The sequence below is a fragment of the Nyctibius grandis genome, chromosome 7 (assembly GCF_013368605.1).
Source record: "Nyctibius grandis isolate bNycGra1 chromosome 7, bNycGra1.pri, whole genome shotgun sequence".
Lineage (NCBI taxonomy): Eukaryota > Metazoa > Chordata > Aves > Nyctibiiformes > Nyctibiidae > Nyctibius > Nyctibius grandis.
The window spans coordinates 7,071,241-7,086,180 of NC_090664.1; the positions used below are offsets into that span (position 1 = coordinate 7,071,241).

Sequence of the window (14,940 nt, forward strand, 5' to 3'; positions counted from 1 at the left end):
ATGCAGTAAGAAAATTAAAGAAAGGCTTCACTCCTTAAAATGAAACAGCTTCAGCTTTGACCTAGTTTCATAGCTAGGGTGAGTGTATTTATTGCTGTTGGTGCTGTGCGCTGCAACAAAGCTGCTTCCAAGCCTGGTGCCGCCGAGCATGCAGCTTTGAAAGCTGAATTACCCAAGAGCAGTGATACCGTGCTACGTACTCCCAGTTTGGAGGGCAGTGAACAGCTCTTGTTCACTTTGGAGCTGGAGATGAGGGTCGAAACAGTACTTCTTTGGCTGGTGATGTTGCAAGCTGCCTCCTGGCAAGAGTCTGCCACGGTCACTGTCAGAGGTGTTATTGGCCCCCACCATGCAACCGGTTCCAGTTGGCTTATGCCTGAGACCTGGAAAGATGCCTTTCTCCACGGTATTGCCTTTTGGGTTTTAATGGGTAGCCCTTTGCAGAAGAGGTCGTTTTGTATGACAACCCTTTACAAAAAGTGTACAGTGTGCTCGTGGTACCACGCAAATGATGATGATAGGGAGGAAAACAGTGGTTATTTCTGGGACACCCAAGGAGAGCAGCTGGGCAAAAAGAGGAACTGCAGAAGAGATGAGTTTCCTGATAACGGTACATAGTGCTTAGTGTGCTGTCATGTCTTGTTGAGATTAATGTGAAGTTACTTTTTGCAGTGAAAAAGTGGAATTAGCAGATGAACCCACCGAGCCTCCAACAGTTGGAATGTTGCTGAAATATAGCACAAGCTATTTCTGCTCATTGGGTGCTGGCGGCTATTGCCTGCACACGCTTTCAGGTATACTGTGAGCAGTTCACAGGTGAAGTGGTTTGGAAGTCAGACAACGTTGCTGTCTTTGGAATCGAAAGTGTTTTTTGTTGCCTGATAAAGACAAGATTTCAGTCTCTCTCCATTCTGTCATTTGTGTAGTTTTGTATCTCAGCCTGATGTGTTGAACACACCCACAAAAAAATCAGCTCTCAGGGTGAGTCTGCCTCCATTAGGTAAGAGGTCGATGCTTCTGTTCAAAAGAATAATCTGGAAAGATCAAGATTATTTTACAGCTTTACAATATGAGATAATATCTAATGCAGATAAACTTTTATTTTTATGAATTTTTGTTATATTATGTCTTCCTGAAAACAGAATTTATAAATAAGCCAATCCCCAATGCCCCTCTTCTGATACTTTCTCCCTTATTACTCCCACTGGTTATAATCTCTTTCAGACCTCTCCCCAAGGATTTGCATGTATTTAGCTGCCAGGGCCTACAGTTGGGTAGGGGCTAGCTCTGCCCTTTCCCAGCTTTGCTGGCATCTCTTCCCTTGCCCCAAACCACGGCATATTCCAGTTATCCGTTTAGAGTCACTGCAGATCGTCTAGAGTAGTCTTCTGTGTAGGTCATAAATTTCTGTTGCCACCGAAGTGTTACATGGTGTGGAAGTGAGAGACGAGGCTTTGAGGAAGTGCTGCTGTTAGGATTAGCACTCTTGTCCTGGTGGATAATGTATGAAATAATCAAAAGTAACCAAGTGCAGACTGCAGATGTGTGAAGTGGCAATACCTGCATTTAATCATATTCGTTTAAAACCTTTTTATGGTAAATGCAGTATTGCTGTTGTAAAGGGCCATTTTTTCCATTCCCTGTGAATGCATCTCCAGCTTCAGAGTAGAGCTCTTGGCTTTCATCTGGGAAACTGTATGATTTGCACTTATTTGTGGAAACATTTGCCTTGTTTGTTTTTACAGTCAGCGGAACTCAAAGAGAAAGTTTTATTTTTCCTTAGTTCCCCTGAGAAACACTTGTTCATGCTGCTCCCATCCACAGGTTTAAACAATCACCCTTTGTCATCGTACAATATCCTCCAGCCTGGCCATCTCTCAGAGTCGGGCAGCCGTATCCGCTGACGTGATTGCTGAGCGGGAAGCTCAGCCTCTTCGTGAATGATCAGTGAAACAAAGGGAAAAGCCTTATCCTTGCTGAAATGAATGGCGAGCTTTCCATTCAGTCATCATTTCAGATGTAAATGGACTAACATGACTGTGAGGTTCCTGAAATGTCCTGATTTCTTCCTTTTCTTCCTTTTGGTTTTGTGTTGGTTGTGAGCAGAGGCTGAGAGCCTGAAGAGAGGAGGGTGTTCATGAAGTGGTGTCTGGGTGATCAGAGGAGAAGGGAGAAGAGGAAGAAAGTGGTGGGGAGGGAGATGACATGGAAGCAGGGTGTTACTGAGGTGGTCGTCAGTGTGCTGGTATGTAGGTATGTGCAGGATGGGAGACGTAGAGGCTGGTGACATGTCCTTGGAGTCGTCTATAATGCTTGTGCTATGTAATGGATAAGTTTCCTTCCACTCTTCTCCTCAACATTACTTGGTTAGTAATATTAATTCCTATTAATAAATAATTAATTGGATTAATTAGGTTGTTACAGAATAGTGAATGGGAATTTGTCATTCTTAGGGATTTCATTGTTTCCAGAACAATATGGTTCCCTCACCCTCTTCAGATACCGCAGCTCATATGCATACAGAAGGCATAGCACAGAGGAGTAAAGAGCTGAAACTGTGGGTCCTGGTTTCAGAAGGTTTCTAGCAGGTACCTGGCATGTAAAACATGAATTGATATTAACCATACAAGTAGATGTCACAGAGGAGCTCTGTTCATGTTTTTAAATTCATGTGGCAAATTAGAAAGTCATAACACTTTTTCATTTTACCCATATTGATTTTAAATCCTACTCTCAAGAGGATTAGACAAAGAAATACTACCTCCTCTATTTAATAGTGGAAGAATAGACTTGGGTCACATTATTGCAACACTCCTCCCAGGCCCCCGTTGTAGAGCTATCCATTCTCCTGTGACTGAAAGAAGAATTTATATTTGTGTGTGTAAATACCTCCAGATTTCTTAAGTAAACTGTTCTCATCTCAGTAATATGTCAATGAAAGTATATGAACACCATTCTTCTCATGCACTAAGCCTTTCTTTCTCAGATGCATGCAGGCAGGCTGAGTAGTGTGTTGCTTTCTTTCAAGACTTCCAAGGACCATTTCTATCAGCTCTACTCAACTGAATTAAAATACTGTCAGTAAAAATGTCAGTAATAACCTTCTTTCATCTGTCTCTGTCCTCTTCTACTGAGGATGATTCTGCTTACTTTCAATCCTGACACAATGCTACTGTTTTTTTTTCCTTTAGCTGTTTTTTGTAGGATACTGGGCTAAAGTAGAACATTTCTTTGTTCCATACATGTGTTTCTTATAAAGCTGTATTGATGAAATGTTTTTTGTCACAATGGCATTGAAAGGATCATAACAGCTTATTGTCAGGCCTTCAATTCTAGTCACCTTAAAATGAAGTATCCATCAAAATGTTTTTTCCACTACTGTTGCGGTGTTTCATAGCCATCCAGGCTTTGTCTTCTGCCCTGACTCTTCTAGCAGATATTCAACAACCTTGACCATTTGAGATACCAGGGTTAGAACTGAGGGGACATCTGGCCACCTGCCAGGTGGTACAGACCAATGCTTTTCTCAAACAAATCCACTGCAGATCTAGGGAATGCAGCAGCATAATCTCATTCAGCCCATAGATGTTCGACGTACAGCTAGTAAGGTGACCTGCTAGATATGAGATAGGTTCACTTTATGACAGTGTGAGATAAAATGTGCCCTAGGACCCAAACCCAAGAAGGGGTATGGATCCTGTCTCAATTCACATAAACCTGTGTTAGATGCTTACTCCCCTTCAGAAGTGACAGGCACCTCCAAATGGGAGCAGGCATTTAGAGTCAGCCACTTTGTGGGAGGGTCAGTGGGAAATTCTTGAGGAGAGGAGCGTGTCCTATATCTTAGCCCTCCGTGTGGCTCCCATGTCCTCTACAGAGATTTTGGGAGGAGCCTTTTGATCACTTTGCCGTTGCCTCTTGGGATGTTCTCAGAAAGGTTCTTCTGTCCTTTTTTTTTAAAAAAAACCAGAGGAAGAAAATCCATCTGGAGAGCAAAGGAATGCAGGGGAAATGGCTACTCTCTCTTATAGAGCAGCGTAGGGGTTTGCTTGCAGCTGTGTAGAAACAGGCTGAGCTCAGGCAAAGACTGAGGGGCACAGTGCCTTGGAGCATCCCCTGACCAGCAGCCGTCAGCTGCGGGGCTGCACTGTGTCTCCAGTCTGAGCTGCTGCACACAGCAAAAGGGGTGTAGAACCAGCAAGAAGGGCTTCTGACCACCCCCGTGGGCTGTGGTTTTGGGAATAGGCTGGGAGGGTCAGTCCTCGACCCCAGTCCTTGGCTCTGAGGACAGCTTGTGTGCGAGATTTTTGCACTGAAAGTTTGTTGGATGACATATACGCACAGCTGGTTTTATCCCTAGCTAGGTGTGTACAGGAAAAAAGCAAGAGAGTGAGCAAGCAAATACAGTATATGAACACTAAAGTTAACTGTGATGTTTTGACCAAACACTGCTCCCCCAGGTCCATGAATGTGGTGAACTTTTAGCAGACTGTCACAGTTTAAAGCTGGGCCAGCTATTAACCAGGTGGCAGATGCTCTCTGTTAACCCTCTCCCCGCCACCAAGGGAAAGGGAAAGGGAAAAGGGAGAGAGACTTATGGGTTGGAAAGTTAAAACAGTTTTAATAAACTATAATAATGAAAAAGAGTATAATAACAATAATAATAGAAATAATCAAATATATATACAAATATATACACAAATATATACAAAACCAAGACTGAGAGCTTGGAAATCCCTCTCAGGCAGAGTTGCTCCCCCCAGTACAGGCAGAGGGGAAAAGGCAGTACCTCCCCCCAGCACAGACAGAGAGCAAAATGCAGTAGCTCCACCCAGCACGGGCAGAGGGCAAAATGCAATAGCTCTCCCTGCCATCACACCTGCAGGCTTTTAACTGGAAAATTGGCAAAGCTGGTACCAATCAGTGGGAGACAGGAGAGCCCCTCCCTCCTGGGCCCCACCTCCAGGAGGCAGTGGGTTAGTGATAAGCAGGAAAGTGAGAATGACATGTATGGGATGGAATACCTTGCCAGTCAATCCTGGGTCACCTGCCCCATCCACTCCTCCCTGCAGGTACAACCCCCTTCGGCTCTTCACTCGTAAGCAGTGAGGAATTTAGCAGTGACCTTGGTTTCTCTAAGACTAATTGGCCTGGTTTGGGCCAAACCAGGACACAGACCTGTTATCATATACGATGACCAGAAGCCAAGGGTCTTAAACTCCGTCTCCTCAAACAGCTTCATACACAGACACCCCTGTGTTTGGCTTATGCATCAGGGTTGGAGGGAAATGCTGCATAAAGGGAAACAGGTAGTGGAATTAACTCATATTCTGGACCCAGTGTGTTTTAAGACACTATTCAAGGAAATCTCTTTAAAGTTTGGTTTTGATAAAATCTTTTATCAGCAGAATATGAGACGTGTTAACTCCAGTAGAAAAGACAAGTATATGATAGGGTTACATATGTGCAGGAAGACTCTGGATTTAATTATTTCTCAATTCTGTATATAATTCCCTGCTGAAATAGGTAATATTTTCAGAAAGAGAATAAAATAAATAAATGTTTGAATTGTTACCCCTGTTCTTCCTTCTTGGGTTCTCTTTGCTCACCTGAGTTCAGGTCCTCATTTCACGAATACCCATCAGCTCCCAGACTTTTTAATTGTTCGTGTTTCTGTACTGTCAGTATTGCAGGTAGCCAGTTATACGTTATGGAGGTTGGTCCGGCCTGGTACCAGGAGAAAGTTGGGCGTCTGAGGGGTGTTTTCTTCAGAGGGGAATAACATGATTTTAGATAGTTGAGGAATTTTCTTTATTTTTCATCTAAAAAACCCCAGTGAAAGACTGAAAGTGAACTATAGAAGAGAGAAGGGAATAGGTGATAAAAATATAACTGAAAACATTAGGTCCAGTAAAAGACCCAACATTCAAATGTATAGATCGGATGTGAAACTATATTGTCATAATGCATTTTAGTACTGAGCTGGAAAATCGAGGTCTGAGCTCACTAATATATAAATATCGTATTTGGGTGGCATGGAGTGACTTCTCTCACTGATTAGCACCAAAGAATTATCAGTAATATATTATTGCCAAGCCTTTGTAACCTTTGACATGGAATATTTACACTATTGATTGCAATCTCTTCCATGCCAACATCAGTAATACCTTTATCACTCCCCAGCTGATAGCAGGAAGCCAGATGCGCAGGGATGGTGAGCACTTATTTAAACTCAAAGTGTGACCATACCCAGCTGGGGTTTGGACTCACAGCTCTTCCCTTGCTGTCTCAGGGTATCCTCTCAATCCATGCAGGCTCCTGGGCGCCTGGTGTTTATTTAGTACCAGATTCCTCCATGATTTGCTTTTTTCTCTCCCACAACGTCTTTCATGTTATCAGTATTTGCAAAGAGGGGTTGCTGACCTGATGGAAACAGTTGTGTGCATTTGGGAAGAGGACAAAGGAAGCACTCCCAGTCTTTCAAACGCTAACCCTAAATAACACTCGAGGGTGTGAGACACGCTGCAAATCCTTTGCTCTTTTTTTTCCCTGTTCTAAACTTCAGGATTCTTCAGAAGCCTTGTAATGTTTGAAGTTTAGCAACAAAGACTATTTGTCTACTTGTTGAATAGTAGCTGTCACAAGATCTTAAGAGAAAACAGAAGGATGTATTATTGAAACATCAGGCCTCTGATTGCCTTCATATGCTATTAATTTGACAAAAAATTCACCAATAATGTTGTAAATGAGCTTTTACTAACCAAGTAATCTTCTAGTTCGGCCTCTTCTCTGGAAAGGCTTTGCAGTTGGGTTTTTTTCCCCTTTAACTATAGTAACATCTAAAAAAAAATATATATATATATGTTATAAAAACAACTTGTGTGCGGAATGGAAACTAGATCTTTTCTAGACGATTTTGGCATGACCGTGTTTTGTCTGCCTTGCAGTGGGGAGATACCAATGCTAAAGTTGCGCCAATCTGAAATAAATTATTACAAGTCCTAGAATATATTTGTCAAAGTAAACACAGGACAGAGGAAGGCTCTTGTGAGGACAGTGGTGGTTATTCTTTTGCACAGATCAGTAGGAGGTTGAAAGTATTAACTTGCACTGGGAATTGACACCAAGGGGTCTAAACTTGGACTCAATAAGTGTTGCAAGCAACAGGGCAAGAAGGTTGCTTCTTACTCATTTTCAAGTACGAGATGTACACATTCATTCATCTGAAATGAACGGAAATCTGTCTTCCAGTTTAAAGCCAATTTGTCTAATTGATATTTTCATTGAATTGCATGGCACTTTCATCCTGAATGACTCACAGTTTAGAGAGGGAGGCTGAGATAATAGGAGAAGGTAATTCATTTTGAAGTAAAACACTGTCATCTTATTGATTCATAAGCCATAATGTATCTTTATTAAGACCTACAGCTGATATTTCATTTGATAAATTGTGGAAGTAGAGGCCTTTGGCTCTGAAGGCTGGTAGACACTTGAGTAATTTTTGATGTCCCTGAACAGGGAACTGTTTATCTCTTGGCACTGAGTTGAGGACTTGTGGTAGTGACTTGTGAGCTGATTAAAGTGTTATGCTGGATTAGCATTAGCACAATGGCTTTATACATTTTACACATTAATATGTTATCTATTAAATTGGGATTGTCAAATTTATTTTGTGTGGTTTAAGGCTGTAAAAATTCCTGTAGTCTATTATTAGTGCTTGTTTAAAACTTGAAATAAATATGTTTAGACTGAAAGTTTCAAGTTGAGTGTTTTAAAAGCCAGGTTCTTGAATTCATTCTTAGTCATCAAACTAAACAGAGCTTGATTCTCAGAAGTACTGGAAAGCTGCGCTGAATTCAGTAAAAGCTCTGGAATCTCTGCATGGGTTGATGTCCTCAGGATCAAGTCAGAGGGAGTAGAAGAAAAGGCCTGACAGATCAGAGAACTTTCCCACAGAGAAAGAGGAGAGAAACTCCAGAGAGATATGAACAAGTATGAAAGCAAGGGGCAACCACAGAAGTCATTCTGACAGTTACCTGTATTTCCTCACTCGATGCTGTTGAAAATGACTTCATATTCATTGCTTTAAAGGACCACGTTTCATCCAGTATTTCTGCAGGACTCTTCTTGTAGATTGTGGGGATTATTTACATATCAATTTATTTGTCAGCCCATTGGCCATAATTAAAAAAGGAATTTGGCACTCTCCAGAGTCCCTGCTGGAGACTTTCACCTTGTAGAAGAAAGGGATTAGATGTGATGATTTATTGGGCTCATGTTGAGTCCCCTGACTGTACTGTGGCACTGAGCTGAAAGAAAGCTGAAGTGATATTCAGTCCTCTCTGGCAACCACTTGCACCATGAGCAGAGTAAATCCTATCCCTTGACTAAAACCCTGTCTTGTTCCATCCAAATTTGGCCAAGTTCCTGATGTGTGTGGGCTCGTGGTAACACAAAGTTAAGGTTGGAGAAGGCAGTGGCTGCCTGCCAAGGCAGTGTGCCTTTAGGATGTTGGAATCTCTGCCTGTGTTTGTGTTGTCATGATGTGCCTTAGGCTGTGCCTATGAAAAGTGGAGAAAATTGTTTCTTACAGTCATCATACTCCATCTTCAAGTGGAAATTGGAAATGATGTTCAGAATCACAGCTCTAACATTTGATCATTGTTCTGTGATTACTTTTCAGATTTTTAGGACCTTTTGGTGCTAAAGCCAAACAGAAATGCAGTCATAAATCTGGCAGAGGCTTTGCTTACTTGCTTTCTTCTACCCTGCTAAGGCAGAAAACAAAAAGGAAGAAATATGTGGCCATGCTTAGCTTCCACCATAGCATTTTAAAAATGTCTGTTTCTTTGAGGTGATTGTTCTGGGGGAGGAGATGGCAAGCATGCCCTTTGTTAGGGTGAGCTTTCAGGACCATGGTGTCTTTTGAAATATCTCGAAGCACCTTATTGCTTTCTTAGATGCTCTTAAAAGTGTGCTTTTCTTGGACTCTGAGTTCTTTGTCTTTGCTAGATACTAGTGAGGGATATCCTACAACACCCTTGATAAAAATTCGTCTTGTTCATACCAAAACACCTTTTTCTTCAGCTGAGGGTGTCGTCATGCAACGTGTCTCACTGGAAAAGAGAAAAGATCCTGACAAAGGGATACAGCTGGCTAGGGCTGTTTCCGTTGCAGGATGGGTAATTTGTTAGGATTGAAGTGTATTGATTTCTGCAGAAGTCTTATTGCAAACGTTTCTTATGTCCAGAATGAAATCTGGTCCGAAAGAGAGAGAAGGGAAAAACCCCACCACCTTAGAGAAACTGTTTGTAAGAACAAGCAAACTACATAGGATAGCTGATGGCTTGTGGGAAACTCAGCTTCAGGTCCCCAATCTAATTCAGGCACAGTGAAAACTTGCAGCAGTTTAGTGACATCCAGTCTGTACAGACTGGATATTTATTACTGTTACTCACTGAACCCTTGTTACATGGTTGTTTCTGTTGATAATGTGAACTCCTTGGATATTACACTTGTTTTGATGTCCTCCAGATGTTTTTTCCATTAATGAAGCCATCCTGTTCGTGTGCTATGATTTGCCAGGGATGCTTTTTCATGATGCAGAAGTGTCTTTAACTTTTGACACTTCCTCAGCATAGCAGCGTCATGGTGAAAAATGGTGAATACATGTAAAAGCTGTTTGTGGAAATTATTTCCCTTGGCAAATCCACTACATTAGGGCCATGTAACTGATATGAAAAGCAACACAACAATTTCCTTGACTTGAAGGATTTTTCAGTCTATCTCAAATCTGATTGTCATTGCATCTTTTGACTTCCTTTTAGAAATCAGGAATACTTAAAAGCAATCCGTGGGCTGTGTCATCAGTATATGATTCAACCACTGGAAGCGGTACGTTCGGGTAGACTGGAAGAGAAAGAAACTGGGTGTATTTACAACCTAAAATAGTATTTCTCCAGATTGTGTTTGGGCAAATACTCATTATTCTCTTTACGTGCTCACATCCCAAATGGTCTGTGGTATACCTGCAAGGCAGAATTGTCTTGCCTCTGTCTTACTGAGGCCAAATCCCACAGACTGTTGCTTTCATGTTTGTAGGATTGTGGGCAGAAGGGACTGAACATGTGGCAAAATTAATAACTGGGTAGCATTCATACTTTCATGCTTAATTAAAGACAAGTGGGTATGTGAAATATATTTCCCCATGGCTGTGGTGAGGGAATATCCACATATGTAATTAATCTAACTGCTGGAAGTCACAATTTCACCACTAAAATGAAGCAGAAAGAGACACCAGCAAAAAATATGGGCACACTCCAACATTTATTGAAGTCAATGGGAAACTTGTCTTTTGACTTCAAAAGGCATTGAACTGAGCCCTGCAAGATCATATTAAAACACTTAGAAGTCATTAAGCATTTATTCTTGCCATACTGCAGTAATAGAGCTAGAAAAACCATAGGTGGATTTTAATTTAACCCACTCCCTACTTTTTTAATTGTTCCGTGTTTACACAGTTGGTTGCATCCAGTTGGATTAGGTGGTGATTTGCCTGATGAGTTATTGTGTTTGACTGTTGCTGCATGGCATGCTCTTTTATAGTCTTGTTTCTCTGTGTACGAGAATTTTGTTTCTCTGTATTCGTGTATGCTGATACAATCCTCACTTAAGTTAATACACATGATTTTCTGTGAGAGCAAAGCTAGTAGCTTCTGTGAGTTGTAGTATTGTTGTTAAGTAATCTCAGTATGGTACAACTCTTACCCCAAGTGTGGGATTGTGGAAGGGGCTGAAGGCATCGCCGTCTCTTCTGCTGATGGGATTAGCAGTGCCCCAGAGCATGCATGGTCCTTTTTATGGGATGGGGAAGAGGTCACAGAGCTGCCATCACAGCTGCCGTTATGTCCGCTGTCGATCGGTGTCCATTACCAAGAAAGCACAAACTGCTCCAAGCAATGCATGGTCTAAACTTTGGATGCTCTGGGCTGCTGCTGGGCACAGGGCACTGGCAGAGGTTGGTAACAGGGAGGGAATTCAGGGGCTGTCTGGAGGCTTCAAGGTGCAGGAGGATAAATGTCATCCAGCCTGGTCTCTGCTATTACTCATCTGGCTAACTGATGATTTGGGAATTTGGTTAGCCACTAATCTTGTCTGACTTCAGAGATATGTGACTAGTTGATGTATTAGAGAGAGCAAATGGTTGCCTTGAAACAGATCAAACAGGGTGGTCAGAAAACCAGTTGGTGCCCAGGTTTCCCACATCTGGAAGATGCAATTTGAATTGCATTGCATCTCAATTACTTGTTGTGGTTGGCAGGCTGCGTGCAGAGAAGCCCGCTAATTGATGCAAGGCGAAGTTGAGAGTTGGCCCATTTGAAGATTTGTTGTGCTTCCTTATGATATTTGTTCATTGCCTCAATTTCGTCTGTGATAAATTCAGGCTAAGTTTTTAAGTAGCTAAAATTTAAGAGGATTGTTTGCCTAAGAAAAGATAGAGCATTTGCCACTTCTGTTTTCTGGTAAATTGGATTTTGGAAGTCAGGACTGAACCGAGCACAATGAGCGTTTTGTCCTCACACAGCAAACTGGATTTAGGCATTGCATGTTGTGACAAATGGTATGAGTTTGTGGCTTGGGCTCCAACAACAAGAAAAGGCAATCCTTTCATCCCATCAGATGAATAATGTGGCACCATTTAATGCATCTGGTATGAAGCCTAGAATATAGCAAATAAAGAAACTTAAAAACTTTATTCCTTTATGTACTGAAAGTGTTACTGTGCTGAGGGTGGGGGGACCTGTGAGTTTTGCTTTCAGAGCCATGCTGGAAGATGGCTTTTCTTGCCCCTGCATGTCTGTAATCTTGTTTTATATCCGCATTGGTATCTTTAGCCATCCATTAATTTCATTGATAGTGCAAAACAACAAGGCAAGATGGAGTTTTCTTTTCTTTTAATGAGCGGAGCACACTGGAGATGACCTCAGTCAGAGACTAGGATTTAGAAACCCCAGAGATAAAGGTGGTTTGCTCTTTGCTTCCACATTGTGCAGAACTAATGGAAACACTTCCTAATTTATTTTATTTTTTAAGAAAATGTCTTGATTTTATTGAAAAATGCTTGATTTATAGGTGTGCCAAATATGCCACTGCTTCTGTGGAATGAAGAGTAGGTCATAAAAGAATAACTCATTTTTTTGGTTGACTTTTTTTTTAATTTTCTGACTTGTTTTGGTGCTTATTCCTGTTTGTCATGGAGAAGAATAAAGAAAGTAGAGAAGCCTGCTTCCTGTCTGCAGTGTTGAATATGAAAATCTGCTTTAATTATATGTATAATTGTTGTATATAAAAATCTGCTTGCCTGTATGCATAGGTGAAATATCTATTTGTTTTCTTTTACAGAAAAGAGTCAAAGATGTCATATCTCCAATTGTTTTTGAAGCTGCATACAGCCTTGGGGAACATGTGATAGAAAGACGAAAAGAGGACAAGGAACTACCTGCTCTAAAGCCCATTCTCCGCTGGAAGAAAGGACAAAAGATAGCACAAAGGAATCAGGTCAGATTTGGACTATGTTATTTCCCTAGAAGGCCTGTGTCTGAACTGACAGCAGAAGTGGATGTGAAAGGGGATTGCCAAGCTCTGGGTTGTTTGCATGCAGTAGTCTTTTTGTACAGTCCCTGCTGTTGCTGCCATCAGTGCTTTTCCAGGACGGAGTAAAGACTTGTGCCGACAAGGGCAGCACAAGGTGAGGTTGCTTTCTTATTTCAGGGTGTTTGTGCTGGGAAGAAGGAGACTGAATAAGGGAAAGGATGAGAAAGGTCCTGCTCCTTCTGGTTCTTTCCTTTCTGTAGGAGGTTCCTGTGAAAGGTTTGGCCCTGGCCTTTCCAGGTTGAGCCTTCATTAGTGCTGGTGGGGTAGGGCTGGCTCCAGAAGGGGACACGGGAACTTGCCCCTCTGTCTGAGGGGAGAACGGTGGACGGAATAAAGAAAAATTTGCCTGGCCCACTGCCCTGTTTTCTTGAAGGCTCCTCATGTTCAGACACGTGGCAAGGGAAACCCACTCCTGCTGTTATTGCAGGACATGCCGTGCTAAAATAGGGTGGTTTTGTTTCAGAGAAAAAATAAAGTGTAGATGCAGCCATGTACTTATTAGGATCCTATTTTCACACAGAATCACAGAATCAACCAGGTTGGAAGAGACCTCAGGGATCATCGAGTCCAACCGTTGCCCTGACACCACCCTGTCAACTAGACCATGGCACTAAGTGCCATATCCAGTCTTTTCTTAAACACATCCAGAGATGGTGACTCCACCACCTCCCTGGGCAGCCCATTCCAATGTCTAATAACCCTTTCTGAGAAGAAATTCTTCCTAATGTCCAACCTGAACCTCCTCCCCTGGCGAAGCTTGAGGCTGTGTCCTCTTGTCCTATCGCTAGTTGCCTGGGAGAAGAGGCCGACTCCCACTTCACTACAACCTCCCTTCAGGTAGTTGTAGACTGCAATAAGGTCACCTCTGAGCCTCCTCTTCTCCAGGCTAAACAACCCCAGCTCCCTCAGCCGTTCCTCATAGGACAGACCCTCCAGACCCTTCACCAGCTTGGTCGCCCTCCTCTGGACTCACTCCAACACCTCAACATCTTTCTTGAAGTGCGGGGCCCAGAACTGAACACAGATTTTTCTCCCCTGCAGTGCATTTTGTCTTTAATTTTGGTGAGAGCAAGAGAATTCCATTAATTTTGAAACACTTGTAATTTAGAGCAGAGATTTTCCCCCCCCTCCGCTGCTGCCTTCTCCCAAATTGTTCCCTAAGGAAGTGAAGTGTAGGTGATTATGCTACCTCTCTTGTTTGTTTGTCTTGACCTCACTGGTATCTTTGGAAAATGCTGGCCAATTTTGTCATGTTTTGACAGGAGTGATCAGGACAGTGCTTATGAAGGTATTAAACACCTTCAGGATTCATGAAGCAGGCAGACATGTTGAGGAGAGAGACCCTGTTAGTGACCTTTTGAAAGACTCCAGTTTGAGCACAGTCCTTATAGGTGCAGGACAGTCTGCCAAGGAAGGAGCCTGCAGGACAATTCAACCCCCCACCATGCCAGCACCAGAGCATTCAAATGTGAAGCTTGAGGAGCCACAGGGAAATCAGACTTCTTCTGTGGCTTGCAGAACTTCTTGTGTGTCAGAATTGCAGGATAATTGAGGCTGGAAGGGACTTTTGGAGATCCAATTCCCTGCTCTAAGCAGAGCCAACTTAAAAGTTAGATCGAGTTGCCCAGGGTGGCATCCAGGCAAGTTTATTTTCCAAAGCATGCTTACAGAGTTATGAGCTGGCATTGCTTGGGAATAGGAAACTTTTTTTTTTTTAAAAAAAAACAAACCTGTGAAAAGTCTGTCTGGAGTCTGACGCTTTTAGCAGTGGATCGTTAGATCTGGTTTTTAACCCCAGGAAGCTCATACCTATTAAGTAATGTTTGCATCATCGTAATCTATAACATAACTTTCTGATGCTGCTTGTAAGGATATGTTACTGTGCTGAAATTGCAGGTCCCTGAATGCTACTCAAAAAAAGTAACTGCAATTCTTAGAGAGATTTGCTTTGTCATATACCCAAGTGTTTTGAAATTATTTGGCTATAATCCTTGTGCTTAGAGAAGTGAGTAGTTCTTCAAGTATGCTTCATTTTTATAAATGTATGAATGAAAGATGCATCTAAGAATTACTTATTTTTATGAAGAGGGATTGTGTGGCTGTTATGTATCTGAATGTTGTACTGTTACAAATGTTATGGTGGGAATTTGTGGAGATCTTTGGAACTTGAGCAGGGTGCTGAAAACTTAAGTGTTACATGAACAAAACTGTGTGAATGCTCTTCCACTGGGTTTAAACTCAAAAGGTCACATCTTACCCTGCAGGCATAGTCTCGGATCAATATTA

General features: G+C 42.1%; 1 protein-coding gene across 1 annotated transcript in view; it reads left to right on the forward strand.

The window, feature by feature from the left end:
• Nucleotides 1–14,940, forward strand: part of ITGA9 (integrin subunit alpha 9) — a 236,129-nt gene that overhangs the window by 107,673 nt on the left and 113,516 nt on the right. The window contains exon 16 of the mRNA XM_068405193.1: nt 12,403–12,558. Within this exon, the coding sequence (XP_068261294.1) occupies nt 12,403–12,558 (156 nt within the window). The remainder of the gene's footprint in view (nt 1–12,402; nt 12,559–14,940) is intronic.